The sequence below is a fragment of the Tenrec ecaudatus genome, chromosome 4 (genome assembly GCF_050624435.1).
Source record: "Tenrec ecaudatus isolate mTenEca1 chromosome 4, mTenEca1.hap1, whole genome shotgun sequence".
In the NCBI taxonomy this organism is placed as follows: Eukaryota; Metazoa; Chordata; class Mammalia; order Afrosoricida; family Tenrecidae; genus Tenrec; species Tenrec ecaudatus.
Genome location: NC_134533.1, coordinates 204594288 through 204622267, shown reverse-complemented (window position 1 = coordinate 204622267; position 27980 = coordinate 204594288). Strand labels below are relative to the sequence as shown.

At 54.0% G+C, this 27980-nt stretch overlaps 2 protein-coding genes and 1 non-coding gene across 4 annotated transcripts; 1 reads left to right on the top strand and 2 right to left on the bottom strand.

Annotated features, from left to right (window-relative positions):
- The first annotated feature begins 13 nt into the window (after positions 1–13).
- On the top strand, positions 14–15836 carry WDR82 (WD repeat domain 82). The gene is made up of 9 exons (XM_075547471.1): positions 14–455; positions 4432–4529; positions 6471–6537; positions 10480–10579; positions 11093–11209; positions 11440–11595; positions 11868–11937; positions 12481–12623; positions 13671–15836. The coding sequence occupies exons 1-9, from the start codon at positions 295–297 to the stop codon at positions 13698–13700; spliced, it is 942 nt and encodes a 313-aa protein (XP_075403586.1). The 5' UTR covers positions 14–294; the 3' UTR covers positions 13701–15836.
- Positions 3246–3349, bottom strand: LOC142447488 (U6 spliceosomal RNA). Its single transcript, XR_012784187.1, has one exon. It is a non-coding gene; the product is annotated as a U6 spliceosomal RNA (small nuclear RNA).
- Positions 15837–17170: 1334 nt separating the features above from the next.
- PPM1M (protein phosphatase, Mg2+/Mn2+ dependent 1M) lies at positions 17171–21346 on the bottom strand. 2 transcript variants are annotated; one of them, XM_075547469.1, is made up of 10 exons: positions 21098–21346; positions 20331–20454; positions 19959–20213; positions 19471–19583; positions 19083–19167; positions 18859–18977; positions 18689–18752; positions 18365–18472; positions 18125–18273; positions 17171–17837 (listed from the first exon to the last, which is right to left on the bottom strand). In XM_075547469.1, the coding sequence occupies exons 1-10, from the start codon at positions 21307–21309 to the stop codon at positions 17693–17695; spliced, it is 1374 nt and encodes a 457-aa protein (XP_075403584.1). In that variant the 5' UTR covers positions 21310–21346; the 3' UTR covers positions 17171–17692. The 2 variants fall into 2 exon arrangements, with proteins under 2 accessions (XP_075403584.1, XP_075403585.1); XM_075547470.1 differs by having other exon boundaries at positions 19959–20114.
- Between the last annotated feature and the right edge of the window lie 6634 nt (positions 21347–27980).

Sequence of the window (27980 nt, the reverse complement as noted above, 5' to 3'; positions counted from 1 at the left end):
AGAACCTCCTCGCCCTCCGCTTCTGCTGGTCGCCCAAGATGGCGGACACAATGAGCCGGCGCCGCGCCGGTTGGCTCTGAGGCGCCTGCGAGGAGGAGCGGTCCGCCAGGCGCCACCGTCCAGGCAGAGGGGGCCGCAGGAGCCGGGAGAGGCGGCGGCTGGACAGTCGGCCGCGCCCTCGCTCGCCGCCAGCGCGGCGTCCACCGCGCCCGGGTCGGCCCCTGGGCAGCCCGCCCGCCCGCCACCGCCGCCGGGCCCCGCCCCGGCCCCGCGCCGCCGCCTGCAGCCGCCGCCATGAAGCTGACCGACAGCGTGCTGCGGAGCTTCCGCGTCGCCAAGGTGTTCCGCGAGAACTCGGACAAGATCAACTGCTTCGACTTCAGCCCCAACGGCGAGACGGTCATCTCGAGCAGCGACGACGACTCCATCGTGCTCTACGACTGCCAGGAGGGCAAGTGAGTGCGGCGGCACCCCGGGCCCGGCTCCCCGCGTCTCCGTCATCGTCGCCTCCCTCCCGTTTACGTCCCCGCCGGGCGCCCCGTTCCCCTCGCCGGTCCCCGCCGTGACCTTGACCTTTAAACGCCCGCCCGCCCGCCCGCACGCCCGCCGGGACCCCGCAGGCCGCCGTTCCCGACGCCGCCCGCGGGGCCCGCCCGCCCGGCCGCGGAACCTCGAGGCCGCCCGCGGGCTGTCAGAACCCGGCCCGGCCCGCGGGGAGAACAAAGAGCCGCCCCCCGCCCGGCCGTGCTTCCCCCGGCGCCGACGCCTCATCGCCGGGTGACCCCGCGCCCCGAGCCCCCCTCGGCGGCTCGGCCAACCCCCCCCCCCGGCACCCCCACCCCTACCCTTGGAGGCGGAGCGGGCTCGAGCTCGGATCGACTCGGCCCCTCGGGCACCCTCGCCTGCCAGCCTTTGCAGAGAGGTTCGGTGTCACTCGGTGGTGCTGGTTTGGGCCGAACCAAATTCCTTTTGCCACTCTCACCCCAACCCCCAAATTGATGTCCCAAACTTTCTGTGAGACTTCGTGGTGAATTTGGTCACCTTAAGGAGTGCCGTTTGGGTCCACGTTATACTGTTCTCTCTCCCTGATGCCCTCCCCCCAAGGCCGCGGAGAAAGTATTATGTAATTGTGCCTCTGCTTGCAGGTGGGGTGGGGGCAATAGGGGGCCAGATTGTGAGCTGAACTGAGACGGGGTGGTTTGAGCCCGCGTGACTTATGTAGTAGATGGAGGGATTCCTGTCCAGGTTTGGCCACTTGAATTAGCCTAGCATAGGGTCTAATTGTCAAGGCCAATTGGGTGCGCGTTGAAGTTCTAGGGTCTTGGCGCCGGGGCGATTGGAACTGTTTCCTGCCTGCGCACCGCTGGGAACCCCTCCTCCCTAGCGCCGGGCGCTGGGGACGTTCTCTTCACTGGTTTGCCTCCAGCTGTGGTGTGATTTTTTCATTGCCAAGGATGCTAGTACTCGAAGACTACTAAGAAAGTCAAATGCCCATTTGGATTTGGTGGCTGGCATAATGCAATTCATTCCCTCAGGTAGCATTTTTACATGATTAGAAATCTGTAGAAAAGTTGTTGGAGTATTCCGAACAACTCCCAGATGCATCACCCATTGGTTTGTTGGGCCCCGTTTGCTCCATCAGTATATGGATCAATATTTCTGGGTGTGCATTGATTTTTGGGGGGTCCTCTCCCCCAGTCATCAAAGTAAGTTGGAGGCGTCAAATCCCTTTATCCCTAAGCAATTCAACATGGATTTCCTCAGCACAAGGACATTGCCTTACATAACCAGAGCACAGTTAACCAAATGAGAAATTTTAGTATTGATGTCGTACTGTAAGATATGCTCTTTCAAATTTTCTGTGAACGTTTGTGACCTTGTTTCATTATGGCCTGTGGTAAGATGAATAACCGGTACAGAAATTAGGAGGCGTGTGTTTTCTTGGGTTCTAGATTGTCTAGATAACCTAGCCTTGTGTGCCATTGGTCACATTATTTCTGGTTACCTACTGGCTTTGAACCCTAATGCCTCCTGGCTTCCTGTCAGTGGTAAGGAGGAAAGTTGCCACGCATGCAGATCACAGCAACATTGGGAGAAATGTACTATTTCCCTGGGTGGCATAGCATTATAAGTGGGGCTAGCTTTAGATTGTGAAAACTTACAGCCCCTTCCTGTGACGAGTGTGGTTGCTTTTAGTCATGCCCCTTCATATATATGGGCCTTGGCCAGAAATAGAGAGACGAAGACTCCTGCCCTCTGCCCGAGCTGTGCTTGGGCCTGCCTGATAAAGTCATGGCCCTCCCAGAGTGGCCTGCATTCCCTGTGGATCTTGAAGTTGTCAGTTAGCTGCCAGCTTTGGAGGCATTCATCTCTGCAAGAAAGAGGACTGATCCTGAGTTCATCTGCCCCGCAGTGTCATAAATTTGGAGAAGTCTCCAGCCTGATATCTGACTGGTGGACTTGTGCATTTCTTTGATACAGACTTGTCTAGTTGCATGTATACATCCTAGACTTCACTGGGTTTTTCTTCCCTAGAGGACCCAGTCTTTTCAATTGTTTCATTGAGACAGTCTTTTCAATGGCAAATAAATTCTTTTTTTTTTCTTTGAATGTCTAATAAATTCTAAGCCACCAAGCGTAGGTGCCTTCTGGTCAATAGTTAAAAACACTATTAAAATATGCCCATGGTAATGTGGTTTTAAAAAGTAAGAAAGAAAATAAAAATGTATTTGATTTATTTTTTTAAAAAAGAATGCCTAAGACAAGATTCACGATGCTTGCTTACACTTCACTCTGGGTTTAGAGTGGAGAAAACGCACTGAGCGGAAAATATAAAGGATGTTGTTTGTGGTAGTTGCTGTGCTTCAATATTGTTCATGCCTCATTTTCAGCAGCATAGTTTGAGGCAGGAAGCTTACCAAAAGAATATGTATAAAGGCCCCATAAGTAGTGAAAGAGTTACTGGTTTCTGTCATTGGGAACAGATTTTAGGTTGATGTGACTGATCCGTTTGAGACAAGTAGGGCCTATCAAAGACTCCTCACCATTGTGGACCAGGTGAGGTCCTCTTGAGCCCACACTCACACTGACTGTCTGCACCCAGCAGATGCCGACAGGCAGAAAGACAGAAAGAAAGGCCCCTGGAAGCACATCTTTTCCAGGAGGAGCTGTTGCTTCAGTCAGTAGCAATGTGGGAAATCCAGCGCATTGGGAGTGCTGAGTCAAATGTGGAAAGACTTTTTTTTTTTAATATGGAACACTTCGCGAATTTGCGTGTCATCCTTGCGCAGGGGCCATGCTAATCTCTGTATCGTTCCAATTTTAGTATATGTGCTGCCAAAGCGAGCACTGTGGAAAGACTTTTATCTCGTCCTTACTGATAGTAACAAAAATTGAAAATGCCCGTGATTGATTTCTTAAGACTACGTGAGTTGTTTAACATCTAGAGTCCAAAAGAACTTTTTTCTATTGAGAGGTAGATGACTCTTTATTAATTGGAACTCTTGGTTAGTATTGGTCTGAGATTTATGAACTCCTCCCCGGATCTGAATGTAGAGCATTGTGTTAAAAAAAAAAGGCCTGCTTGTTTGCTGACCTGGTGTGGATGGGAGAATCATTCCTACATTAGAATCTCCTGTTACATCAGTATTTGGGAGATAAAAAGTTTTGGCTAATTTAACGTCTTTGAGAGTTATTGGTTAAAGATTTTGCCAAGATCAGTTTCAGCTGATCTTCAAGGTTCTCTCTTCAGCAGTTCTCAATCTGTGGGTCACCCGATTCATAACAATAGCAAGATTATTAGGAAGAAGCAATGAAAACAACGTTATGGTTGGGGCTCACCACAACATGAGGAACTGTATGAAAGGGAAGATTGAGAACCACTGCTCTAGAGGAAGACATTAAAGGGATAGCAACAAATGGGTCGATTACTTCTAAGCTTGGAAACGGATTTTATATTAAAGTACAAAGAGCCCTAGGCTCTTCCGAAAGGCGCGGCGGGTCAGGAGGAGGGGAGATCTTGGGTAAGGGCTGTAGGAAAAGCAAGCAGTTGTGATAAATCACCGCCTTGAAGAAAGCGGATTGAGTGAATGACTTTGCGAAAAGTTTGGCCTCTGATTTGGCTCTGCCAGATTGTTCCTGCTCAGTTAGGACTGCGGTTGCTCTGTGCACCTCTGTTCCCAAGCAGGTGGGCTCTGCCCTCGCTCAGAACTCACTTGTGGACATTGTATGAAGAAGGAATTGACATCCTAGATTAACTTTCACTTTCTGACCTCAGTGGTAGCTGGCCAGGGACTTTTCTTGAACTTTGATTGGCTCCATCTGTTGGGAGAGGCTCTGTATCTTTTCTGCTGTAGCTTACCAAAGGATTTCCCCCTCACCGGTGATAGGTGGATCTTGATGGTTTTCTTTCTCTGTTCATTCCCTCTTCAGACCAAAGAGAACCCTGTACAGTAAGAAATATGGTGTGGACCTCATCAGATACACCCATGCCGCGAACACGGTGGTCTACAGCTCTAACAAAATCGACGGTAAGCTAGGGTCCTTGTTAGATTGTTGGTGGGACCTCCGGAGGCCTCCTGCTGTGCTGAGAGGTACTTTAGTTTGAATGTTTCCTCTGGTGTCAGCAGTGCTAATGGCATGTGATGGAGGAAGGAATGCTGGTAAGCCGCCCATAGGGAGCCCTTTTGAGAGACTGGGAACTAACTGGGTGTGAAAGATTTCCAGCTGAGAAGAGGGGGTGGGGAAAGGAAACAATGGGTTGCTTTTATGGTTTGTACTTCTTGAAACTTGAAAGAACACTTGATGCAGACACTGGTAAATAACAGTGCATTCAAAATACGTTTGAGAAACCTTTTCCCAAAGGCTCCTCCTCTAGTGGCTGAAGGAAACTGGACCACGTTTGGATGTGTGCCCTCAGGACTGACCTTAGTCTCTTGTTACAGGCTTTCTTTTGGGTCCCAATTGTATCTGTTTTTCTTTTTGGTTTTTTTTTTTACTGTTAAAGCTACTATTGTTACAGAGTAAGAAGTTATTTTTAGGAACTAAACTTGGGGATTTTTTGTGTAACAGTGGTCTTTATTTTTCCTTGCATTTCTCATGTTGTAATTTGTTCTCACAGCTTCTCTTGGCAATTGAGTTGTAACACTTTCACGGTGAAGATTGTAGGTGAATGGGTTTTTGTTTCTTCTTTGACTCATAGGGTCGCTTTACTGACTGTTTCACTTTTTGCAGAAAGGTTTCTTTTACTGTCATTCAACAGAGGTCTCCTAGGCTGCTGTGGGGATGGTACCTGTCTAGAACAGACAGGAGCCCGGGTGACTTGGGTATGCACTGGGCTGCTAACAGCAAGATGGGCAGTTTGAAACCGTCAACCACCCCTTGGGGGAAACGAGGGTTTCTGCGCCCACACAGCAAACCTGCTTTGACCTGTACTCTGCCCTCCATGGCAGTGAGTTTATCTAAGACAGAAGCAGAAGTCTTTTGTCATGAGACTTGCCTACGTGTAATTTATTTTTAGTTAAGTTTGTCCTTTTCTACGTTTCAAGCTTCTACTTCAGAATTGGGTTTTTAAGTAAACCGCTGCAGTCGGTGCTTTGGGACAAAGACTATAAACGTGGTGTATTTCTTCTGCTGGGCTGTCTTTCTGGGCATTGTATGCGGAGTCTGCAGAGACAGTACATGAGGCAAACAGGCCTCTGCTGGGAGGGTGTTTCCTTTCCTGTCTCCTGTGCATCCTGAAGAGAAGAGTTCTTCCCGCGCTCCGTTTCCTTTTGCCTGATTCCAGGCTGAGGTAGTAGTTTGTACAGTTTGAGGGTCTATGATACCACCCGGTACAGGAGATAACTGTACAGGCCACTGCCTTGCCAGGGTCAGCGCACCAGCTACCGAATTGGGTGGAGAGGATTGGCGGTGCCTGCTCACCTCTGGGAAACCAGGTAATGGGGGCGGTGGTCTTTTTCTTTATAGGGCAGGTGAGTAACTCTGCTTCTCTTTCCATTTTACTCAGTTTTAATATAAGTTGTTAATCCAGTTGAGTCAAGTAATGCCAGGGTGGGTTTGACGTCCCACCTGACGTAGCGTTCAGCACCGCGGCTCACCTCTTTGAGCCAGCTCTTTCAGGGACCAAAGGTTTCTCTGTAAAGTCTCCTATCTTGTGGGCACACGAGACCAGTACCTAAAACAATTTGGCTTTGTTTGTTTGTTTTGATACACTTGTTGGGCAAGTTGTGTTGTAATTCTAAAGAAGACAAAGGTTGGTAGTAGAACATTGGTTTTAAGTATTGCTCGGTGTGCTATTGGCGTCGGAATTCCCTGTTTCTGAGCTGAGTGGAATCTCTATGTGCCCACTCTCTTCTCCATCTGCAGAGAGAAATTACTGATCATACCTGGCTTGGGTTATAAACAACATTTGGTTTTTTAGGATTCCTTGTAGAACAGTAGGTCATCACGACTTACTTGTCTTCTTACAGATACCATTCGCTACCTGTCCTTGCATGACAACAAATACATCAGGTACTTCCCTGGACATAGCAAAAGGTAAGACCCAGGAGTCTGCTCCCCCTCCCCCCCTGAATAGAAGCTGGTTCCCCTTCTGCTCTTTGGGAGTCCTCTCAGTTCCCTGTTAGCCCTCCTCTCAGTAAGGAGTCTGAGATGTCCTCGTGGCACAGCGGATTAAGAAGAATTGGGCTGCTAAGAAGTTGGCTGCTTAAACCCACCAACCGCCCCTCTGGTGAGATTTGGCAGTTGACGCCCCTCGTTTTACAGCCTCGGAAATGCTGTGGAGCAGTCTGCTCTGTCTGTATGTATAGGGTCACGCTGGTGGGGTCAGTGCAGTGGCAGTGGGAAATGGGTCAGATGCCAATGAGTTCAGGTGAGAAGGCTGACAGGTGTGCTTTAATAAACGAAGATCTTTTTAAAAACATAATTAGGAAGGATGTGGACTAAAGATGGAGTGAAGAACTATTGTAATTATAGAGTATATTTGGGATTTAAGAACCCACGCCTCAGATTTCTCTTGTTGAAAAGCAAAATTTTATGAGAGGGGAAACGTTCCTGGAGAAAATTCACTCTTTCAGTTCTATTTTCCCATGAACTTTTTTGAAGCCCCCTCTTCTCCCTACGGCTTTGGGAAAGACGGCTCCTATTCGGCAAGCCCTGCCTTCCATTAAAAAAAGTCCCACTTGGCAGACTTCGTGACAATTGAACGCCAAGAAACCTGTTTCTCTCTTCTGTATATACTATACTGCAGCTTGCGTCTCCCCGCCCCCAACCCCTCATTCCCTTGCATTTTCTCCCTCCAATTTTCAAGTCTTGGATGAATGTTAGGCACACCTCTCCGTCTGTAAATTATTTGGGGGCTTCCTGTGTTCACATGTGAGTGTATCGGAATCCAGTGTGGCTTGCTGGAGTGGTGGTGGCTGCTCTGGCTGGGCAGGACCTCCCTGTGTGGGTCACTGTGTGGCACGCACAGAGGACAGCTTATGATAGGTAGATATTCTACGCGTCATATTAACTTTCGCAAATGTGTTGTCTGTAATTAAGGGTTAACAACAGTTTGTTGAAATTCTTTCCTTTCAACTTCTATCCTTGATAACGAAGTAGTCTCTCTAACTTGGCAAAACCTACCTCTGGCTTCCTCCTTGCTCCTATCTCCTTAACTGGCTTCTCCCCTGCTGCCTACTACCTATTTACATGATCTTCCTGATTTTAGACCTATTTCACGGTCAGACTTGAAGAATGATCTTCACATTGCATCCCCTTCTCCACCTCTTCACTCCATGTCACTGTTTAAATCATTTCTGATGTCTGTTACAACTCTCCTTGGAAGCCCAAAGCCATGTCCTTCCTCTCCTGCCTCCAGTGAAAATCTGCTGTGGGTGGAAGCTAAGGCTCGACTCTCAGTCAAACTCACTTTCGTTTGTGGCAAACTTGTCCCTTCTTAGTTCTGTTCTTACTGTCCTTGGCCCCACTTTTTCCATTTGACTCTAAAGTAATGAAGAGATGAAGCATCTATCTTGGTGTGTCCTGTCTCCTCCCTGCCTCCCGTCCCCACCCCAGCAATTTCTCAAATACCTCCATCCTGATTTCATTCACCTCTACTCAGATGGTTCTCAAATCAATATTTTTGGCTCACGTGTGCCCTGACTTCCAAAAACCACCTTCCACACACAGGTGTTAATACATATCAACTCGCTCTCCACCTTCATCCATCTCCCTAGCCCGAGCCTGCGCCGGCCCGCTGTTAGGTTCCAGCTCCTGTCTGTCCGCCTCCTGCAGCTCCTTCCATTGTCCTCTTCACCAAACACACCCCCCACCCCTCCCTCACAGTCTTTGAATTGCCAAGCCCTCTGAGTCAAAATACGCTCCACGGCACGGAGTGTTTGGGGTGGGGGTTTGGTTTTGTAGTGGACTCGCCTGGGGTGCATCCTCACTTTCCACCCTGCTCAGGAAGCCTCGGGGATTCTCCACGGCTATTAGTCCTTCCCCTTGGAGTCCAGGTCTGCCCCCTCTGGCTTGGATTCATGTGCCAGCATTTCCTCCAGCCCTTCCAGCTGAGATAAGCTCTGGGTAGCTTCCCCAACATGGGCTTCATGCCTTCTTGTCTGTTAACTTCTGGAAAGATGCCTCTTATTGAAACCTTGTCCTGTCCCCCTCAAAGCCTCTCCTGAGCCTCTCGGAGTTCTCTGAACCACACAGTGGAGCTTTCGTGGGGCGGGGCGGTCTCTCTTCCCTACACTTATCCGCACAGAGCCTTGGACCACATACGTTGCCCTCTGAGCTGAATACCGTGGCATAAAATGGCATCTTCATCTGCGTTGTGTTCACTGCAGTGTTAACACCTCAGCACTCCCGGGCATTCCCTCTTTTAGTGGTCGCTTTAAATTGTTTACATGAGAAGCTGGTGCGTTGTTTGTGTTGGAGGCTTCTGTGGTGTGGCCCTGTCGTAAGTAGATGTGCTGTCTGCACAGACCTGTTCCTCTGAGTGAGGTTCTCGGGCCAGCAGTGTCCCCAGCACTCAGAGTGAGAACACAGGTTCTTGGATCCCAGCAGCTCTGGTTGGTTTGACGTGTGTTCTCGTGAAAGCGCTCATCCTACCATTAGAGTGGTTTCTGTGTGTGCAGTGCAGAGCCTCTGGTTCCATTGTTCTGCCCTGCTGTCATTGCCCCCCACCATGATCTCACACTTGCAGCCCCTCACCACCGCCTCCAGACTTTCCAGTGCCAGTGAGAGGTCTGTGTGAGGCCACCTTCTAACTGCAGGCGCCACTCGTGGGGAGAGTCCGCCAACCTCCCGGTGAGGACTCCCATGCTTCCTGTGGCTGAGCTCTAATCCGCACCCCACTGCCTCACTCACAGGGCGCACTTGAATGATCTTCAGCACATTCAGGGTTGGGCAACCATCATCACTACATTCCAGAACATTTCCATCCAAAAAGAGGCCCTGTGACCATTCCCAGTCATCCCCACCTCTCTCCGCCGCTTGGCAACCACACCAATTTTGGGCTGCCTACCGGATCTGCCACACGGTGTGGACTCGTGGCTTCTTTCACTCAGTGACTGAGTCCACCCTGGTCTGCATCAGCATTTCATCCTTTTTGTGAACTTGTTTCCACTGTGGATAAAAGTTTACAGAGACATTTGCTTTCTGTTCACTCTGTACCCCCAGAGAGGAGCTGTACTCGTCACCCTTCCTCCCGGGGTGCCCCGGCTCCATGTGTGCTACCTGGTGGCAGAGTCATTGCACAGTGGGCGGGTAACGCACAAGGAAGGTCAGCAGTTCGGGATGCGTTCTGCTCCCGTGGATGCTGCCCTGTGGGGTCACTGAGTCGGCAGCACATGTGCTTGTTGGATTGGGGGAACCCACCCACCCCGTCTTGTTGGGTCCTTTATGGACTTGACTGGTTTGGCAGAAAGTTGACCCACTGCATTTTGTTTCTCCTGTACTTTCCACACATTTCCCACTGTGTGGACGGACCTTGTTCTTTGTGACCTATTTACCTGCTGTGTGGCATTGGTTGGTGTCTGCTTTCTGACGCCCATGAATCAGGCTACTTTGAACATGGCTGTGCAGATTGTCATATAAGCATAGAGCTTAGCCCTCTATGGTATCTAGGCGTGAAATTGCCAGGTCATAAGCTAGCTCTGTGTTTCTTGTTTGAGGGACAGCCAAACTTTTCCTAAATGGCTGCACAAGCTGGCTTTTCCGCCAGTAGCATGGGGGAGTGGGGGGTGGGGGGTGGGGTTCTGATTTCCCGACTGCTCACCGACATGAGATGCCGCCTGTCTCTGATTACAGTTCCCTGGAGTGGGGGTGGGGTGTATGCATTGCCCAGGAATCAGGCGTGTCTGTACTATAGTGTTAAGTTGATTTTCCATGATACTAGCTGCCACTGCTATAGACAGGCAGAGTGGCTTGGCGCTCACATCCGTTTTTTGCTAATATTTTGCTTCAATTCTTATCTGTCTTGATTCATTGCAGGGTGGTGGCCTTGTCCATGTCACCTGTGGATGACACTTTCATTTCTGGGTCTCTTGATAAGACCATTCGACTCTGGGATCTTCGGTCTCCTAACTGCCAGGTAATGGCCCTCCATCACATGTTCAGAGCACTTCCTGTGGCAGCACTGTCATCAGCTCTTCCTCGGGAAGGGGACAGGCTGAGGCTCCATCCTGGGATCCCAGAGTCTTGTCATGATGGAGGAAGCCTGTTCTCCAGGGGCAGCTGGCAGCAAAAGCCCGAGAGGAACGCAGAGGGCCTCATCATGCTCTGTGGCTTCCTGCCCCCCAGCGGTGTCCTCTAGCTTTGGAGCTGCAGTGTTTGGCAGCCGGGGGGGGGGGGTGGTGTTACATTTTTATTTGAACTCACTGTACTATTGTGCAGTTAGGGTGGTCTGAAATCAATGGTATGGAATGTGGGGACCCTGTTTTTTTTTGTTGTTGTTTTTTCAACTTCATTTTACTTTTTGTGTTTGCATTATCCCTTCTGTAAGTAGACTGGTCTCTTGTTCTTAGCCCTTCTTATGTAGATTGTATTGGTAGCATGATTTCACGATCCTGGATTCATCATCTTTTCGTCTTTTTCCCCCCACTAGGGCCTCATGCATTTACAGGGCAAACCAGTTTGTTCTTTTGATCCAGAAGGGTTAATTTTTGCTGCAGGTGTCAATTCTGAAATGGTCAAACTCTATGATCTCCGGTCCTTTGATAAGGTAATTCTCTGACCCTTCAAGCGGTCTTTACTTGGACCTGTTCAGGGGTGAGACGGGTAGTCCAGAGCCTTTTCCTTGTGAGATGAGAGGAGGAGCTATGTGGTGGGCAATAGAGGGGGCAGGGCTGCACTTCACTCTCTGCTCTCTAGCCAGAAAGGACTCTGAGGGCGGCGTGGGGTTGGTTCTTGCAGAAGGAGCTGTTTACGTGCCGTGTTCTCTGTCTCTCGCAGGGGCCGTTTGCTACCTTCAAAATGCAGTACGATCGGACTTGCGAGTGGACAGGACTGAAGTTCAGCAACGATGGCAAACTCATCCTTCTCTCCACCAACGGAAGTTTCATCCGCCTCATCGATGCGTTCAAGGGGGTGGTGATGCACACATTTGGGGTGAGCTGTAGCCTCTGCAGGTGCCCCTGTGCGTGCGCACTGCCTCCCCACGGTTTCCCTTGGGTGCAGAGGCAGTGGATCACACCCCCCACCTCCCAAATGTTGGTTGGTCAGATGTAGAGGAGGGGGAAGGTGGCAGAGAAGAGGGCAATGGCCGTACATACTTGGAACCTTGGTGGTGCTGTGCTCTGGGAGTGGGGGCTGGAGGGGCTGGTGTGGGTCCAGGGTTGGTGTCTGTGCTAGCGGCCCTGTCCTGTTCTGCTCTGTTCTAGGGCTACGCCAACAGCAAGGCTGTCACAATGGAGGCCTCCTTCACTCCAGACTCCCAGTTCATTATGATTGGTGAGCCTCCTCTCCCCTGGGCCGAGTGGTGTGCAACTGCTCACTTGAGGTTTTTGTTAGTGTGAACTCTCATTTGCTTGATTACATGCTGACTATGCATTGTCCAGCTTCTAGCTTTCTATTTCACACAAGGCTGAAGACAGTGGTTGCCCTGCACTGACTGCAGGGCTCTTGTCTGGGGACTGCCTGGTGTGAACGGCCTTCTCCGGGACCTTAGCCCCACCAGCACCTACTGACTGGTGATGCTGGCTCTCTGGGACAACTCTGCACCCAAACTGCGGAGTAAGTGGTGTCCCGCCCCTTTACACGAGAGAACCGAGAGAAGTGGCTTACTGGGAACCAATAGTTAGGGTCAAGAACAAGGACTGAACTCTCCTCTCTTCACTGGGCCTCGCGCCCCCCACCCCACACCCCCTTCAGTTTCCGCTGAGGACTGGCTCCTAAGGTTGAGCGACTTTCTAAGCTTAACTTCTGTCTCCTTCCTGCTGTCTGCCTGCCTGCCGTGCCCTGAACTGCCCCCTTTTCCTTGGTCCTTCTCTGTAGGGTCAGAGGACGGCAAGATCCACGTCTGGAACGGGGAGAGTGGTATCAAAGTCGCTGTGCTGGATGGAAAGCACACAGGGCCCATCACTTGTTTGCAGTTCAACCCCAAGTTCATGACCTTTGCCAGTGCATGTTCCAACATGGTATGTGAACCAATGGGGGTGATGGGGGTGTACCCTGAGGGCCTAGCAAGCTGTGTTCTAAATATTAGATAGAGATGTCTCAAGCCCTGAAATCTATATTTCCCCCTATTTCTGATCTCTGGTTGGACTGGCCTCTAATGTGTACTTTACTGCCTAGGATCTGACTGGGAGACACACCAGTGTTCCCTCTGGCTCCTGGGCTTAGCCTCAGGGGACTTAGACCCACATCCCACAGCTGTCTTAGCTCCTTAAAACCTTCTGAACTAGCCAGCCATTTGTGGCTGCAATCTTTCTATTTCTTTCCATTTATGCTGATGTCCTCAGAAATTCTAACAATTCATCATCACTCATCACTTAGAGATTTTCAACCTATGGGTCGCAACCCCGTTGGGGGTCGAACAGCCCTTACACAGGGGTCGCCCGATTCATAACAGTAGCAAAATTAAAGTTATGAAGTAGCAATGAAAATAATGTTATGGTTGGGGGTTGTGGTCACCACAACATGAGGGGGTTGTATTAAAGGGTCGTGGTATTTGGAAGGTCAAGAACCACTGACTTAGAAGTTCTGTCAGGCCCTGACAGCACTATCCCAACAAAGGGTCAGTGTTCAGATGTCTTCTTGGGATCGGATCTCCTCGAGATTTGAAGATAGGGCACTCTATTGTACTGCCATCCCACCCTGCAAACCCTGCCCCCTGCCCTCCCTGCATCCCTTCTTAAAGCCCAGCAAACACTGTGAGAAGAAATGTGGCAGAACATTCTGTTCAGTCTCTGGACACTGCTCAGGCGACTGGGTGCCCTGGCAGGTTAGTGAGGTCAGCTCAGTCAGGCCCCACCTCCTAGGCCTTTCCCTCCCTCACCATTGCCCTTCCCTGCCCACTGGTGGAAGGCAGAAGCAGCTGACCCTCGTGTTTGTCTTCTCTAGATTGTCAGAGCCAGCCCTCGCCCTGCCACCCCAGGGGCCCCTGGCCCTGAGCATGGCTTCCGCAGCTCTCCGGAGCAGGAGGGAGGCATGGGTCTCTTACCTCGACTGTGTTCTCCTTCCAGGCCTTCTGGTTGCCCACCATTGATGACTGACCTGATGCTGCTCAGCTGGCTGCACTGAGGGTTCCGTCCACCAGGGCCCACCTCAAAGGGGACTGGGATTGGATTACTTTACTGGGCTGGAGAGCATCCTCTCACCTGGCCTTCCCATGAATGTGCTGTTGGGGAAAACCCCTGTGCCATGCTCCTTCAGAAGGACTCTGGGTGTGACAGACTCATGGAGACTCAGGTTTCCCAACTGTCCCTGCACCGCGTCCTCCAGAGGAGAGACCAGACTCATGATGGAGTTAGCACGGCCCTCACGACGCCTTCACCGCTGAATGTACTTGCTGCTGAGGCGCCGGTGAAGTTGTTGTGCACACGCGTCTACCCTCCCCGACCTCACCGCACCCCTCTTTAAATGCATGGGAAGCTGCAGTTGCGGTTTTGAGATGCCAGGGCAGTTCAGCCCTTGGCCCTGCATGTCCTGTTACTGGGTCTCCCTGGTCACCATGACTTTATTCCACAGCCTTCATCTTTCTTGGGTGCCAAACATTTGCAGAAGTAAGTTTTCACCTATCTTGAAGTGACAGAGAAACGGTATAGTTAACAGAAAGATCTTGCTTCCCAGGCAGCTGTGCAGGTACTCGGGTGGGGGGGTGGGGATGGGGGGCCTGAGCCTGCACAGAGTGGGGAGTGAGTCCCCGGGCTGGGTGGTGCAGCAGCAGCTCTGCACAGTGAGTTCCCCATCATCGGAACAGATGCTGGGTCCTCGGGACTGACCGTTGGCGTGCCACACCTGGCACGTACCCTGTGGAGTGAGTTTGAGTTGTTTACACTGATGCTTCCCCGCCCACCAGACTGTACATAGCCTCTAGGTGGTACCCACCCCTTTTCCCAGCTCCCCAGCCAAGAGCTGGTTCTAGGCCTGTGTTATATGTTCTCTTTAACCTTTTTATATATGACCTTTGACTTCTGGTTGTATTTTAGCACCGTGTGCTCCTTTATCTAAATCTCCAAATGGGGTGCAAACACACGTGCATATATACATACATATATATATATATATATTTTGGAGGGGGCTTCAGAAAGTTTGTGGGGAAAGCCCATTATCTTTCAACTCCATTTTACCATGAGCTTCGTGAAGCTCCCTTATGCATATATATTATATAATATATATATATATATATGTGGGGATGTGATGGAACCTGATTTCTGTATGATGGCAGTTCCTCTGAGTCTGCAGCCAGAAGAGCCAGCTCCTTGCTAATAGTGTTGGCCTCAAGTATTAGTGTGTCTTCCCGTCACCACTTTCCTTCAGGAAACTCCGAGAAGCAAAGCTTCAGGTGTTTGCTGTTTCCATGGCAGCTAAGTGAGGGTCGGGGTGACCCCCTCTGTTCCAGCAACAGCACTTTGGGCCCTCTCTGCAGTATTAGCCCTCTGCCGTTGGCCGTGTCTGCGCCTGTGTGCACATGACCGTCACTTTCGAATGCGGCCTGTGTCTGGCTGGCAGGCAGCAGTTGGGGGGGGAGGGGGCAGACTTCTGTGTTACTGTGCCGCCTCTGGGAAAGGGAAGGGAGCAGGTTGAGATAAGCAGAAGTTGGCTATTGGCCTTCCAGAGCTGGCCAGGTGGCGTGTTATCTGTAATTCCCAAACATCTAAGCAGGTAAAGGGTGGTGGCAGGTCTGCGTGTGGACACCTTCGAGGCAATCAGACCATCTCTGCAAGTGGTTGGCGGCTAATTTGTCCCCCCCTCTACCCTGGCTCTGGAGTTGGGGAGCGCAGGGGAGGTGGCCTGGAAGCCCTGGGTGACACAACAGCAGAGTGAAGGGGGCAGTGACTTGAACCCTGCCTGGGTGCTGGCCAGGACCACTCATAGCTCTCCCCAGAACCGGACCAGAGCCCTTGCTAGACGTGGCAGCAACACTACTGCCCGCTCAGCCACCACCCAGAGCAGTATTTGAGAAAGTGATTCCCTGTTAACAATCACAATGTTTAAGACAGATTTGGGAATTTGTAGAAGAATCAGTTTGCCACCCAAATGCTACTGCGATTGAACTTTGTGGTGTTAAATGTTCTCTAGACATCTCGGTGCATAGTTTTTGGTGTGTTTACATAGTTGTTACTCGGCTGTACATACGATTTTATGTCCCTTTTGTACTTAACAAATAAACATTTTTTTCCACGTTATGTTCTTGTGCTGCATTTTAGGGGTCCAGCCGCTTCCTGGTTGAGGGGCTTGCAGGGCAGGTGGGCTGGTTCCTGGTTCCACGGGACTTGCTGTGATGGTGCAGCTGTCGGCACAGCCCCTGGCTCTCCACTGTTACTCTCCAAGAGTAGCCTGGACCGAGGGACGGGGAGAAGCTGGCCCAAGCCACCTTTCACCTTTACATATGGCACCTGCCACCCCACCCCACCCCCGGGCTGTTCCTAACCCCAGGCCATTTTTCCTGTGGTCCACATTGGCCAGCAAGGCCCAGAGTGGGGGCTTCTCTCTGGCTCATGCACCAGGTCTGGGCAAAGCCTAGCCCTCTACCCACAGCTGTCCCCTGGAGTTAGTCAGCCTCTTGGGCACAACCAGGATCCGAGAAGACCTGGGGCCTGTGCTTCCCCAGGGTCACTGGATGAGGAGAAAGCAAACTCAAACCGGCATGTTCCAGTTGGGGACAGGACTCCACGGGGAACCAAGCAAATGCCTGTCTTGCCCTAAGACTACCCCTTTGTTGGGGGTCCTTGCAGTTAGGAGCCTCAGGGTGTGAGGAGCAAGCACAGGCAGCAGGTTCTGTAGGAGGCAAGCCAGGGGGGCTGGTTGGGGGGGAGGCTGTGGATAAGAGGTAGGCCCAGTACTGCCCCCACTTTGCTGGGGGAGGGTGCTGAGGAGATACTGCCTCATTGTGGAGCCCAGGAGAGGCTGCCCAGAGCTCCAAAGGCCCCCCAACACTAGCTTGCCAGGACCTAGCTGAGAACAGGTGCAGGACTGAAGTCGGGCTGTGTGAAAATGGGAAGCGATTGATTTGGAAGAATTTCCTTTCCTGGAGAATGGGGAGGTGAGGTTCAGCTGCCCGGATGGGTCAAATATAGACACTTGGCTGTCAGCTCTGGGACCTACTGGGTCCCCTTCCTGGGCGAAGGCTAGAGGTGTGAGCCAAGAATTCAACTCGGCCACCTGGAAGAAGTGCAAGCCTGAGGGGCAGGGGGGCCCGGAAGGTGGTGGCTGCCACATCATTCAGCAACTACCACCTGACAGGTTCCAGTTGACAGCAACCCCCAAGGACCCAACTCACTTGTCACCTCAAGCCTGGGAGCTCACAGCTAGTGGTGGAGGCCTTTCTGTTCCCTGGGCAACCATTTCCTCCAGAGGGAGGGGGTGGGGAAGCGGGGGCACTCACCAGGAGCTAGGCTGAGAACTGGGGAGGACCCCAGAGCAGAGCAAATAGCCCTGACCAAGGGGCTCATGAGGGAAAAGCCAAGGCAAATCCCACTAGAACGTTCCAAGAGCACAAAGCTGTCCACAATCCAGCAGAGCTGTTTCTGCACAAAGCTATTTAATAGGTGATGGGGGCAACAAGTGGAGGTACCAATGGGGCATTAGGGCCTGAGCTGCATGCCCCCTTTGGCTTGACCCTGCGAGCCCCAGGCCCTGGGCTTTGCCTCCTGTGGAGGAGAGGCTGTCTTTAAGATGCCTGTTCAAGCTGCCCAAAGGTTCCTGCCCTGCCTGGACATTTATGGGCTGGAAACCAGGGCCTGACTGTCCCCTCTGGCTGGTACCCTGAGCCCAGTGTCTGTCTGAGGCTAAAGCCATGGGCTGTTGAGAAACCTGTGTGTGGAGTGTCCACCCCAGGGACCTTACTGACAGGAGCATGCTTGCTCGGCCATACAGGAGTTACCTGGTGAGCTAGCAGCGCCCGGCCCACATCCAGCTCTGACCTGCGTGGTATAAACACTGCCCCAGAATGGAAGTGCATGGGAGCGAGGGGAAGAGGACCGGGTTGTGTCGGGACAAGGCAGGAGGGAGGGTCCTGGGATGCGGTGTCCAGTCCAAGTCCTCAGTGGCCACTGCTTCCATGGCCCTGGTTATGCAAGGGTATTACGAACACAGAGACGTCATCGTAGGACACCTGCCCTTCTCCTGGGGGGCTGTCCCCAGCTCCCTGGGTACAGTGGATCAGCATCTGGGCCAGCTCCGAGAACCTGTGGGGATGGATAGACCACCCTGCAGATGCAGGTCGAACGGGCAGAGCCAGCCCTCGGGAAGAGCCTCCTGCACAGGGTTAGACCCTTGGGACTGTGGGCTGGGCCAGTCACAAGCCTGAGGCCACAGGCTGGACTGCAGAGTCACCCAGAGGTCTGGGGAAGGAAAGATGGGGCAGCTGGGGGGAGCCCTGAGGCCTGCCACCCCGTGAGCCCTGCCAGACCCAATCGCAAGCCTAGGCCCAAGCACGTCCCCATCCAGCACCCCCCACCCGCAGCCACAGTACCGGTGTGGGTCCTCCCGCTTGCCAGGGAGGAAGCTCCGTGCGAGCCGTGCCACCTGTTCATTGGACAGGACATCCCAGAGCCCATCCGTTGCCATGACAACCACGTCATCCTCCTGTGGCTCCAGCTGGCCCGTATCCAGCACGGTCACCTGTGAGCAAAGCCCATGGACCCTCAGCTTCTCCTGGCTCACCCCACCCCGACTTCTCTACCACCTGGCTGGGTGGGCCGCAGGCCCTTACCTGTGGGACAGAGAGCAGGAAGGGCTTGAGCTGGATGTCTGTGTCCAAGACTCTGAGCTGATGGTCCCCCAGGCCCCGGGACACGGCCAGTGTCCCTAATAACCGAGCCTAGGACAAGGGCATGTGAGGTGATAGCAAGAAGTGTCCGTCCCCCACCCCGGGTACCTAGAAGGCTCAAGAGTCAGGCTCTACCTGGGAAGAAGGGGCGGGGCCTAGGGCTAGATGGGAGCACCCAGGACACCAGCCACCAGCAAGGGACAAAGGAGCTCCCCACCTCTGCAAGGAGCAACTAAAGGGTCCCTTGGAGGGGCACCAGGTACTGACCTGCCTACCCTGCCCATGGATCAGTGGGTACTTGAGATCCGACTTCTCCACGTGCTTGTAACTCCTACCAGGGAAAGCACCCCGCATCAGCCCAGCCCAGGGCCCGGCACCCAGACCCTCAGATACTCCTGCCCCCCATTTCCACCCCCATCCCTGCCCATTCCACTCACCAGCCGCTCATGTGATGATCCCGGAACAAAACCTTCTGACCCAAGTCATCTCCCTTCAGCCTCCGAGGGAATTCCAGGCGGGTGAACTCCCCGGCCAGGAGCTCGGGGTATACAAAAGCCTGGGTAGGGCGGGAGGCCCAGCTAGGATCAGCCTCCCTCCTGGGTGCCCTGCAGGCCCAGGCATTGGGACTCGCACGGTGTCCCCTTCAGCCAAGGGGACCTACCAGCTGCTGGATCCGCTGCCGCTCTGTCTCTGGGGTGAACTCGGCACTCAGGGGCCTGACCTCATCTCTCTGAATCAAGATGGCCCTGGGAGGAGGGGGGTAGGCAGAGGAGGAGCCACCTCTCCACCCACAGCCTCCCTTTCTCCCTCCAGCCCCAAGGAGCCAGCTCTGCCCAGGCCATCCCCTGACAAAACCTTCCATGACTGCCCATGGCCTCCGGTAAAGGTCAGCCCTTGCGGCTGGCTCCAGAGACCCCCTGCCTGCCCTAGACAGCCTGGGCCCCCACTGCCCAGTCACCCCTCGATGTGATACACCAGGCAGTCAACCTCCCCGCATACACCCCACAGCTCACAGCTCCCTCTCACCACCCCCACCAGTGCTCACCCACCTGCTGTCCCCAGCATTGGCCACGTAGAGCTTCCCCTGCAGTGACACAGCCACCAGGGCTGTGCAGCCGCCCACCTGGCCGGTAGCTTCCAGCTCCTTCCCGATCAGCTCATCCTGGGCAAAGGAAGCTGCTTGAGCTGCCACTTTCACTGTCCCCAGGCCCCCACCCCCAACTCCCACTTCCCCACGGGGAGGTCTGGCCAGCCCAGGCCAGATATCCACCATGGGAGGAAGAGAAACTGGGCCGGGCCAAGAGCGCGTGCAGCAAGACGTGGCAGCCGCCCCAGCACAGAAGACACGCTGGATGAATGGGAAGGGTGCTGATGAGGACCACTCAGTCCCGACCCACCAAGTCCAACCTCGTCCTCCCAACCCACAGCTGTATGGTGACCACCATCCCATCGCCACCCGAGGAAGGGTCCTCCACAACCAGGAGCTCCCTCACATCCCCAGGGAGACCCTCCTCTCTGGGGCCGAGCCCACACTCACACATTCCCGGAAAGCGTTCTCCAGAGCCCCGATCACCACGTCTTCTGCCCGGATGCCCTTCTCCTCCACAAACTGGGGGTCACTGGGGCAGACGCAGCGGCCACTGAGGTTCATGGGTGGGTGAGTGGGCACCAGGCCCTCCACCACGGCCTCCAGCTGCCGGCGCAGGCAGGAGTGCAGAGTGTTGGCGGCCACGATGGCGGCTGCGGGGCCCCCGTGCCCGTCGAACAAAGCCCAGTAATGACCTAGCAGGAACTGTGCAGCGAGGGCTCAGCCTCAGGCCCACCTGGCTTTCCCATCTGCCTCACTGAGGGGGCAGAAAGGCAGGGACCTCAGCCCACACTCAGACCACTCCTGACCTCCTGTGCTCACCTCCTCTGGGCACAGGGTCAGCCACTCCTGGTCCTCCTCAGTCCCAAATGCACATCTCCGGATGCTCAGCTGCCCACAGGCAGCCTGGTCCTCATTGAACTCAGACTTGTCAGCATTAATAATCCTGAGACCAGGGAGCGCTCTGTGAGTCCCCCCGAGACAGATACGCCCACCTAGGCCCCATGACTCAAGACCCCCAGAGGGGAGAGGGGGCACACAGAGAGGGGCCTTCAGGAGCCAGCGTTTCATGCTTGCTTTCCCTGAAGGGCACCTGCAGGACCACAAGGGCCACTTCCTGGCTGCCCCGTGCCCTCCCAGCCTGGCCTCTGGGGCTGCCTGCTGACTTGGGCTGGCTGTGAGGACACCAGCTAGCTGGGAGCATCTGGGGCACCTTTGCCTCACTCAGCCCAGACCCCTGCTTCACCGGCCTCATACAGTGCCAACCTGGGGTGGGGGAGAGATGCAGACATCTGTGTGGGCCCCCGCGGCTCCCTTCAGCCCTCTCAGAGGAAAAATCCTTTAAGGAGGAGGGCTGCCAGGGACCCACTGTAAGAAGGGACGTTACCCACCAGGGGGGTGGGGAGTATGGCACACTCCCATTAACTTGTGTGCTGGCTCAGCTGGGGTCCCAGACAGGGGTTTGACCAGGGGAGGGTCTCCTGGGATGGAGATGTCCCCGGTGGGCTAGCCTGGAGTGGGGGTGTCCCCATGAGGGTCTCCTGGGATGGGGTGTCCCGGGGCGGGGTGTCCCGGGCGGGGGCACTCACTCGGCGTAGCCCGCGTCCCAGGGCAGCTGGCGGCCGCGCGCGGGGCTGCGCACGGGCCGGTGGTCGCGGCGGCGGGGGGCGTCGGCGGCGCCCGAGCCGCGCAGGAAGCGGGGCCGGCGGTAGGGCACGGGGCTGGCGCGGGGCGCGGGCGGGCGCGGGGCGGGCAGCGGGCCCCCGGGCAGGAGGCGGCGCCGGAGCCAGCCGGACGACATGGCCGCGGTCGGGGTCCGGGCCGGGGCCGAGCCGGCAGCACACGCCCGCCGACCGCCCTGCCGCCGCCGGGGAGGAAGCAGCCCGCGGGGCGGGGCGGGGCCAGCGACATGACCCCGCCCCTGGCCACGCCCCCCCGCGTCGCGCAGTCACGTGGCCCGGCCGCAGCCCCCGCCGTGCCGCCCAGGGTGGGGGGTGAGGGGGTCGGCACACCGGGGTCCCGCGCGGCGGGGACTCGAGCTCCCCCGCGGGGAGCGCAGGGCGGGCTGAGTAAGAATGGTCCCCCGCACGCCACCCCCCCACCCAGACCCCTGCTCCCAAGTGTCCCCTCGGAAGCACCCCTCCTCCACGGGAGACGCCCTGCGAAGAGACCAAAACAAACTTCCGATTGCGAAGCCAGGCCGGGCTGCACATTTCTCATCACCCGTCCTGTAGCCAACCACTTGAACTTCTGATTAAACATCACCCCGCCCCGCAGCGTGCCCTGTTTAAAGGGGAACCCCACCCAGGTCCCCAAAGGCTCCACTGGCCAGTTCAGACCCCAGACGGAGGGAAGTGAAAGGCCTTTGTCTGGGCGCGCTCTTAAGCAATGTGTGGGACGAGGACAGTGCCCTCCTCCCCCGGCCGGGCCGCGCCGCAAGTGGGCCGGGCTGTGGCTCACTCGGACGCCGTCCCTGGACGCCCATGCGTTTTGAAGTCAAGTTGGAGGCAGGAGCCTGAGGCCCTGAGGCCCAAGGAAGGGAAGTGTCCCCCACGCACAGGGCTGAGCTCTTTCCATGATGAAGGTGCCGCTGACTCAGCACCCCCGTGGGGATTTCTCTTCCCCTTTTCTCCTCCAGGGAGGCAGAACTTTCAAACTCAAGGCCCCAGGACACTGTGTCCCCAAGGAGGGTGACATCACAGGGGGAAGCCCAGGCCAGGGCAGCAGGCCCACTTCCCTCCATCTTGGGCCAGGTCTACCCCACCTGAATTCCCAGAAGGGCTCTTAAGATCGGGAGCTGTGCCTGATATCATGGGTCAGGGCAGGGGCCTCTGTGCCAAAGCAGCCGGGGGTGGGTGGGGGGGGTGGGGGTGGGGTGGGGGTGGGGGTGGGGGTGTGTGTGCAGTTTGCTGACCCCTGCTCAGGGCAGGGCACAAGGTGAGCAGTGAGGAGTCAGCCGGATGCCTCCCCACAGCTCCAGGACAGGGCGGTACAGGCCCTGGCACAGGAGGGGGGGTGCTGGGTTCTAACTATAACTTTTCAAAGGACACCTGACAGGCCTGTCACTGGGACAGAATTGGGGCTAGCACCTCACCCCTACCAGCCAACTTTACAAAGGCCTTCCAAGTCGGAAAAGCAAAGAAGTGGTTGTCTATCTCCCAAGTCTATTGCACCCGGGCAGGCTGAAGGTCCTGCCCCTCCAAGGTATGGTGTTCACAGAAGCAAGCGTCTGCCCGGTGACACAGAGGTGCCATCCCGAACCCTTTGGCAAGTTCGTCCTCCCTATTCCAAGATGGCTCCGTGTCCCCTCCTTGCTCCTATGGCCCCTGCTCTGGTGGACTCCCTACAAGGAGGCCTGTGGGTCATTTCCTGGGTCCTTGCAATCTGAACAAAGGCCGGAGGGGCTACTGTGTCCTATGGGCTTGTAACCAGAACCGACTCCGTGGCAAGGAGTCCTTTCTTGTTTCTTTGGGTTTGCCAGTTGGAAAGGGTCTGTCTGCATGCACCCGGACTGCCCCGCTCCTCTCTTTCACTTGCTGCTGCTGCTGTCTGGTGTCCTTCCCTCTACCAGAGCTATGCACTACTCTGTTTGCCCTTTTCTCCCTCCAGAAGCTTCCAGACTCTTCTCCCTGTGTCTGAAATGATGGGTGAGACACTTGGGGTTTTCAGGGTTCTCATTTACTGCTATTAAGTCAATGCTAACTCACAGCGCCCCCTGTGGGTCCGCTCACCATGGAGTCAGTGTGGCTCACGGCGCCCCCTACTGGTCTCTGAACAAGAGTAGAAAGCCTAGTCTTTATCCTGAGGAGCTGCTGATGGTTTTGAACTGCCAACCATGCGGATTACAGGCTGAAGTGTAACCACAAGTAGGGAATACACATTTGTAATTTTGTAGTTATTATTATACATAACCGTTATACCTGTTTACTCTCCCACCAGCTTCCTTCCCCTCTGCTTGGCCGTATGTATTTTTTAAAACAAGTGGAAAATGTTTTATTGCTTGACCCTATTCAAGCCTAGTTTGGTTTCTGTCTCTCTCAGCACGGGAGTATAAACAATGCTCCAAGGATATAAGAGCCACTCTTTGTATTTCCTTCCATTAGATTTCTTCTGGGCTGCTGCTTATCTGCTTTGATTTACAAGGGAAATCAACTGTTTGTTTGGAAATCAGTTATAAGCATATTGTTAAGCTAGTTTGTTGTTTGTGTTTTGACTAGCAGAGTGTTTTTCCAAATGTATTCTTTTTTAATGTAAGTCATCCATCTCCTTTGGGTAGGTTTGATGACTGAGCACGCAACTCGGAGGTTGTGTCAGCCCCCTGTAGCTCCAACAACGAACGAGGAGGATCTAGCTGCTCGCCACCTCAGCTGGCTGCCGGAGGCTGGGCTCACACATGCCTCCACCTCCACCCTGCTGGTCCCAATCTGGCACCAACCATCCCCTTCACAGCGCTCGACCTCTGAAAGAGTTTGATCCCCCCACCCCCCCAGTGACCACACAGAGCCCCAGACAGTGGTCGCAGTGCTGGGGACTTGTGAGGGACATTAACAGGTCACCACAAGGCAGCTTCAGCAAACATGAAGGATACACCTTTTCTCAGGCAGCAGCCAAACCTCTCTCTCTGGTCCTCAGCCTCTCGGGCACCTGGTCCCTTGGCCTCTGCCAGTAAGAAAAGCCTACTGTGGGTACACAAAGATTTTCTCGTCCCCATTGTGTAGTCAGCCACTTGGAAGTTTTCTCCCTGAAGGCATCAGAGCGACCAGACTACTGTCTGTACACCCACCAGAGCTGGGGCTCACACACTGCTGGTAAGTTTCCCTGTGATTGCTTCCCTGGAGAGCCCCGAGAAGTCAAGCCCACTCAAGGGCTGCCATCCTGAATCTAGGATCTGCCCATCTTGTCACTTGTGTACCCCTAGTCCCTCCTCTTCCTATTGCGTGTGCACCCCTAGAATGTCCCCCTCCCATTGCTGTATTGCCTATGGTACAGCCCCTTCCTATGACATATGTGGTTACCTGTAATCAGGGTGCTTGTGCGGCCCCTAAGTATATATAAACTTTGGTTAGAAATATATTCTCTGCTCCTCTCATCTCCCACTTCCACGTGGACCACTAAGAGGGGATGAGGTGAGCATGCTACTATGAAATGTGTCTGACTCCTTTATTTGACCTGCCCTCCCATCCACTATGACTTTTATGATCGCTGTATCTGATCGCCCATACAATTGCTCCTACGGACCCCACCCCATGGTTGTTAGAGGCTGGATTTCTCTGACAGTCTGCCTGCAGCTCCCTCTCACTATCTCCCAGTCTCAGCTCTTGGACCCAGCTCCTCTGCTCTGCCTTGGCCTGGATTCTTTGTTTTGCCCCCGTGTTAGTTCGAGTTGACTAGAGAAACAAATCCAGGGAGACTCACATTTGTGTAGGAGAGAACTTTATATCAAAGAGCAATTGTACATTAAGAAAACATCCCAGCCCAATTCAGATCGAGTGCTTAAGTCCGATATTACCCCATGTCAATACTAGTCCATAAATTCCAGATCAAGTCCATCAGTCCGATATTAGCCCATATGTCTGATACCAATCTATAAATTCCTCTTCAGACTCACGCCATACATGCAATGACGCTGAATGCAGGAAGATCACACGCCGGTGGGTGGAAAGTCTTGTGGGTCCAGTGGCGGTGGAAGCATCTCAGCACTGGCAGGGGTCCCCACGTGGCTTCTCCAGCTCCAGGGCTCCGGCTCCATCAGCATAGCTTCATGTGGCTTGTCAACAGGAATGTCTCCCAGGGAGTGTCTGTGTCTGACCTCCAGTGAGCTATTTATCTTCATAGCACGGCCAAATGAGGTCATCAAGCTGCAACCTGATTGACAGGCTAACTCCACCCCTTCACTCTTAATAGTCTCAAGTTGACACCAGATGATGTAACTGCCACAGCCCCAGGGTCTTTTTGCTGTGGCCCTAAAGCAGTGGTTCTCCACCTGTGGGTCACGACCCCTTTGGGGGTCCAATGACCCTTTCACAGGGTTTCCCCAATTCATAACAGTAGCAAAATGGCAGTTATGAAGTAGCAATGAAAATAACGTTATGGCAGAGGAGGCAGGGTCACCACAAATAAGGAACTGTCTTAAAGGGTTGTGGCATGAGGAAGGTTGAGACCACTGCTCTAGTGCCTCTGGTCTGGGTCTCTGTCCCTTGCGGCAGGAATCTCCAATGTGTGCTCCTGGCGAAAAGGTTCCTCTTCCTTGGTGTCCCAGGATTTCTCTCCTCCTGCTTCTGAAATGCCTCATTCTCATACCCACAGTCCCTTTTGTGGGGGGCTCGCACACCACATTTGCATGCCCTCCCCATCATCAGGCGGGCATCACACAGGCATGGACGGAATAACAGTTTCAAGTAGTGTTACTCCACCCCCTCTGGGTCTTCTGGTATTTTTATACTTTTTTGGTTTACATTTCTTACACTGATCCACCCAGGCATTGGGGAAAGCAGCTCATTCTAATCATCCCCCACAGCTGATGTGTCCGTGTTGGGGACAATTCCTTTGGGAAGCGCCTGGGGCAGGTCTCATCTTCCCACCTGGGATCAGAGCACAAAGTCTATCTTGACTTTTGTAGGCCTTTGGGTTCTGAAGGAGAGGGCCGGTAGGAACTCCAGGAATCTGGGCGTCTCTTGCCCTGGAGGCTGCTTGCTCAGAGAGGCACCTGAGGGGAATCCCCATCACTGAGCAAGGAGGGCCTGGGGGGTGGGGGCAGGGGTGAGACCACCACCAAACAGACTGTCTCCTCTTCCAGCTGCCCCAACACACACACACACACACACAGCCAAACACACACACACACATATATACATACAAACAGCCAAACACACACACACATACACACACATATATACTTACACACACAGCCAAACACACATACACACACACACATATACATACACACACAACCAAACCCAGGCTCTCTATCTGTTAAATGAATGGCGAAAAGCCCTTCAAGGGGTCGTGAAGATCAAGTGAATATCCTGAGAGTGTAGTGAGGGAGCAACCCGCGGCAGCTTGTGCATGCATTTGCTTCTTTGTCACACCGAGTTTCACAGCGATGCACCACAACTCTGCAAGCCACTGACGAGACCGTCTCAGCCAATCCTCAGTGCGGCTAGATGCTGCTGCTGTTTGCTTCTAGTGGCTGCATGTGACAGGGCAGAACTGTCCCCTGGGGCTCTCAGGGCAGGCAGCAGGCTTTCTCCCAAGGAGCCATGAGTGGTGTTTGGCAAGTATCACCGAGCGCCCCCCTTCCCCAAGATGCTGGGTGCTGTTCACGGCGATGGGAACATCCTAGGGATACGAGCAGCAGAAAGCCCATGAGCAGGTATGTGAGGGGCTTCACGATCTGTGCCGCCACATTCCCATGAGCCTTGTGCAGCCCCTTCCACTCCCACAGAGTGATGACCTCAGAAACTCACGTGGCACTTCTGCCCTGTCCTCCAGGGCTGCTTTGAGTTGTGTCCAGTCTGTAGCTAAGGGCCACGTGCTCCGAAGGAGGACCGTGAAGGCAGGCACTGTCATGGAAGGGACCGTGGGGGTGCTTTTTCATCAGGAGAGTGTGACTAGGACTCTTCTCCCACTCACAGCGGCGAGGGCCTCTCTCTACCCAGGATGCTGGCCTCCCTCGCTTCCTCCATCAGAACCTAGAGTCCTGCTTTCCAACACTGGCTTTCCGTCAACCCACAGGCATTCTGGGTCCCCACAAGGAACAGAGAAGGAGCAGGTGGGAGCCAGAGGGGCGGTGGCTGTGCTGTCAGGAGAGCCAGTGGTGCAGGTTTCCAGGGAGAGTCCAGATAAACAGACCAGGAAGAAGGAAGAAGCGCTCCGCTTCTGTGGGATCAGCCACCGGAAAACCTGATGGATCCCACTGGAGCCTTGTCTGAGTGGTGCCAGGAGATGGGTCTCCGGTTTGGAAAAGCTGCCTCCACAAAGCAGAGTTCGTCTAAAAGACATGGATGGAGGCCAGCTCTGGGAACTGTCTCCTGTGTGCGGCGTCACTCGACAGGAGAAGGGACCAATGCAAACAGCCTTCCATTCCTGGAACGTCAAGCGGATGACGCATGAATCTGGGAACACCGGAAGTCAGCGAAAATGAGTGGAGCTCAAAACTGGACGTCCTACGTATGAGTGGGCTGACAAGGACTGTCACCGCCACGTGGGATCAGACGACCGTGTGGTTTACCAGACTGGGGACGACACGTTGAAGAGAAATGGCCTCGTATCACATTCTCCATCAAAAAGACCACTTTAAGAATATTACCTACACACCCACCAGGAAGATTAGTTAAAAGCTTGTCCAAATTTGCCAAACAGCCACGGAAGCCAGTGATGAAGAAATTAAAGAACTCTACCGACTACTTCAGTCTGGAGTTGATTAAACACGCAATCAAGAGGCATTAATCGCTGGTGATTGGAGTGCAGATG

Excerpts from the sequence above, each read along its gene's own strand:
- WDR82 (XM_075547471.1), top strand. The coding sequence starts at position 295 with ATGAAGCTGACCGACAGCGTGCTGCGGAGCTTCCGCGTCGCCAAGGTG. Across the intron at positions 6,538-10,479 it reads TTCCCTGGACATAGCAAAAG|GGTGGTGGCCTTGTCCATGT; the intron begins GTAAGACCCAGG and ends GATTCATTGCAG. Across the intron at positions 12,624-13,670 it reads CCAGTGCATGTTCCAACATG|GCCTTCTGGTTGCCCACCAT; the intron begins GTATGTGAACCA and ends TTCTCCTTCCAG.
- PPM1M (XM_075547469.1), bottom strand. The coding sequence starts at position 21,309 with ATGTCGTCCGGCTGGCTCCGGCGCCGCCTCCTGCCCGGGGGCCCGCTG. Across the intron at positions 20,214-20,330 it reads TGACCCTGTGCCCAGAGGAG|TTCCTGCTAGGTCATTACTG; the intron begins GTGAGCACAGGA and ends CTCGCTGCACAG. Across the intron at positions 19,584-19,958 it reads AGAACGCTTTCCGGGAATGT|GATGAGCTGATCGGGAAGGA; the intron begins GTGAGTGTGGGC and ends TCCTTTGCCCAG.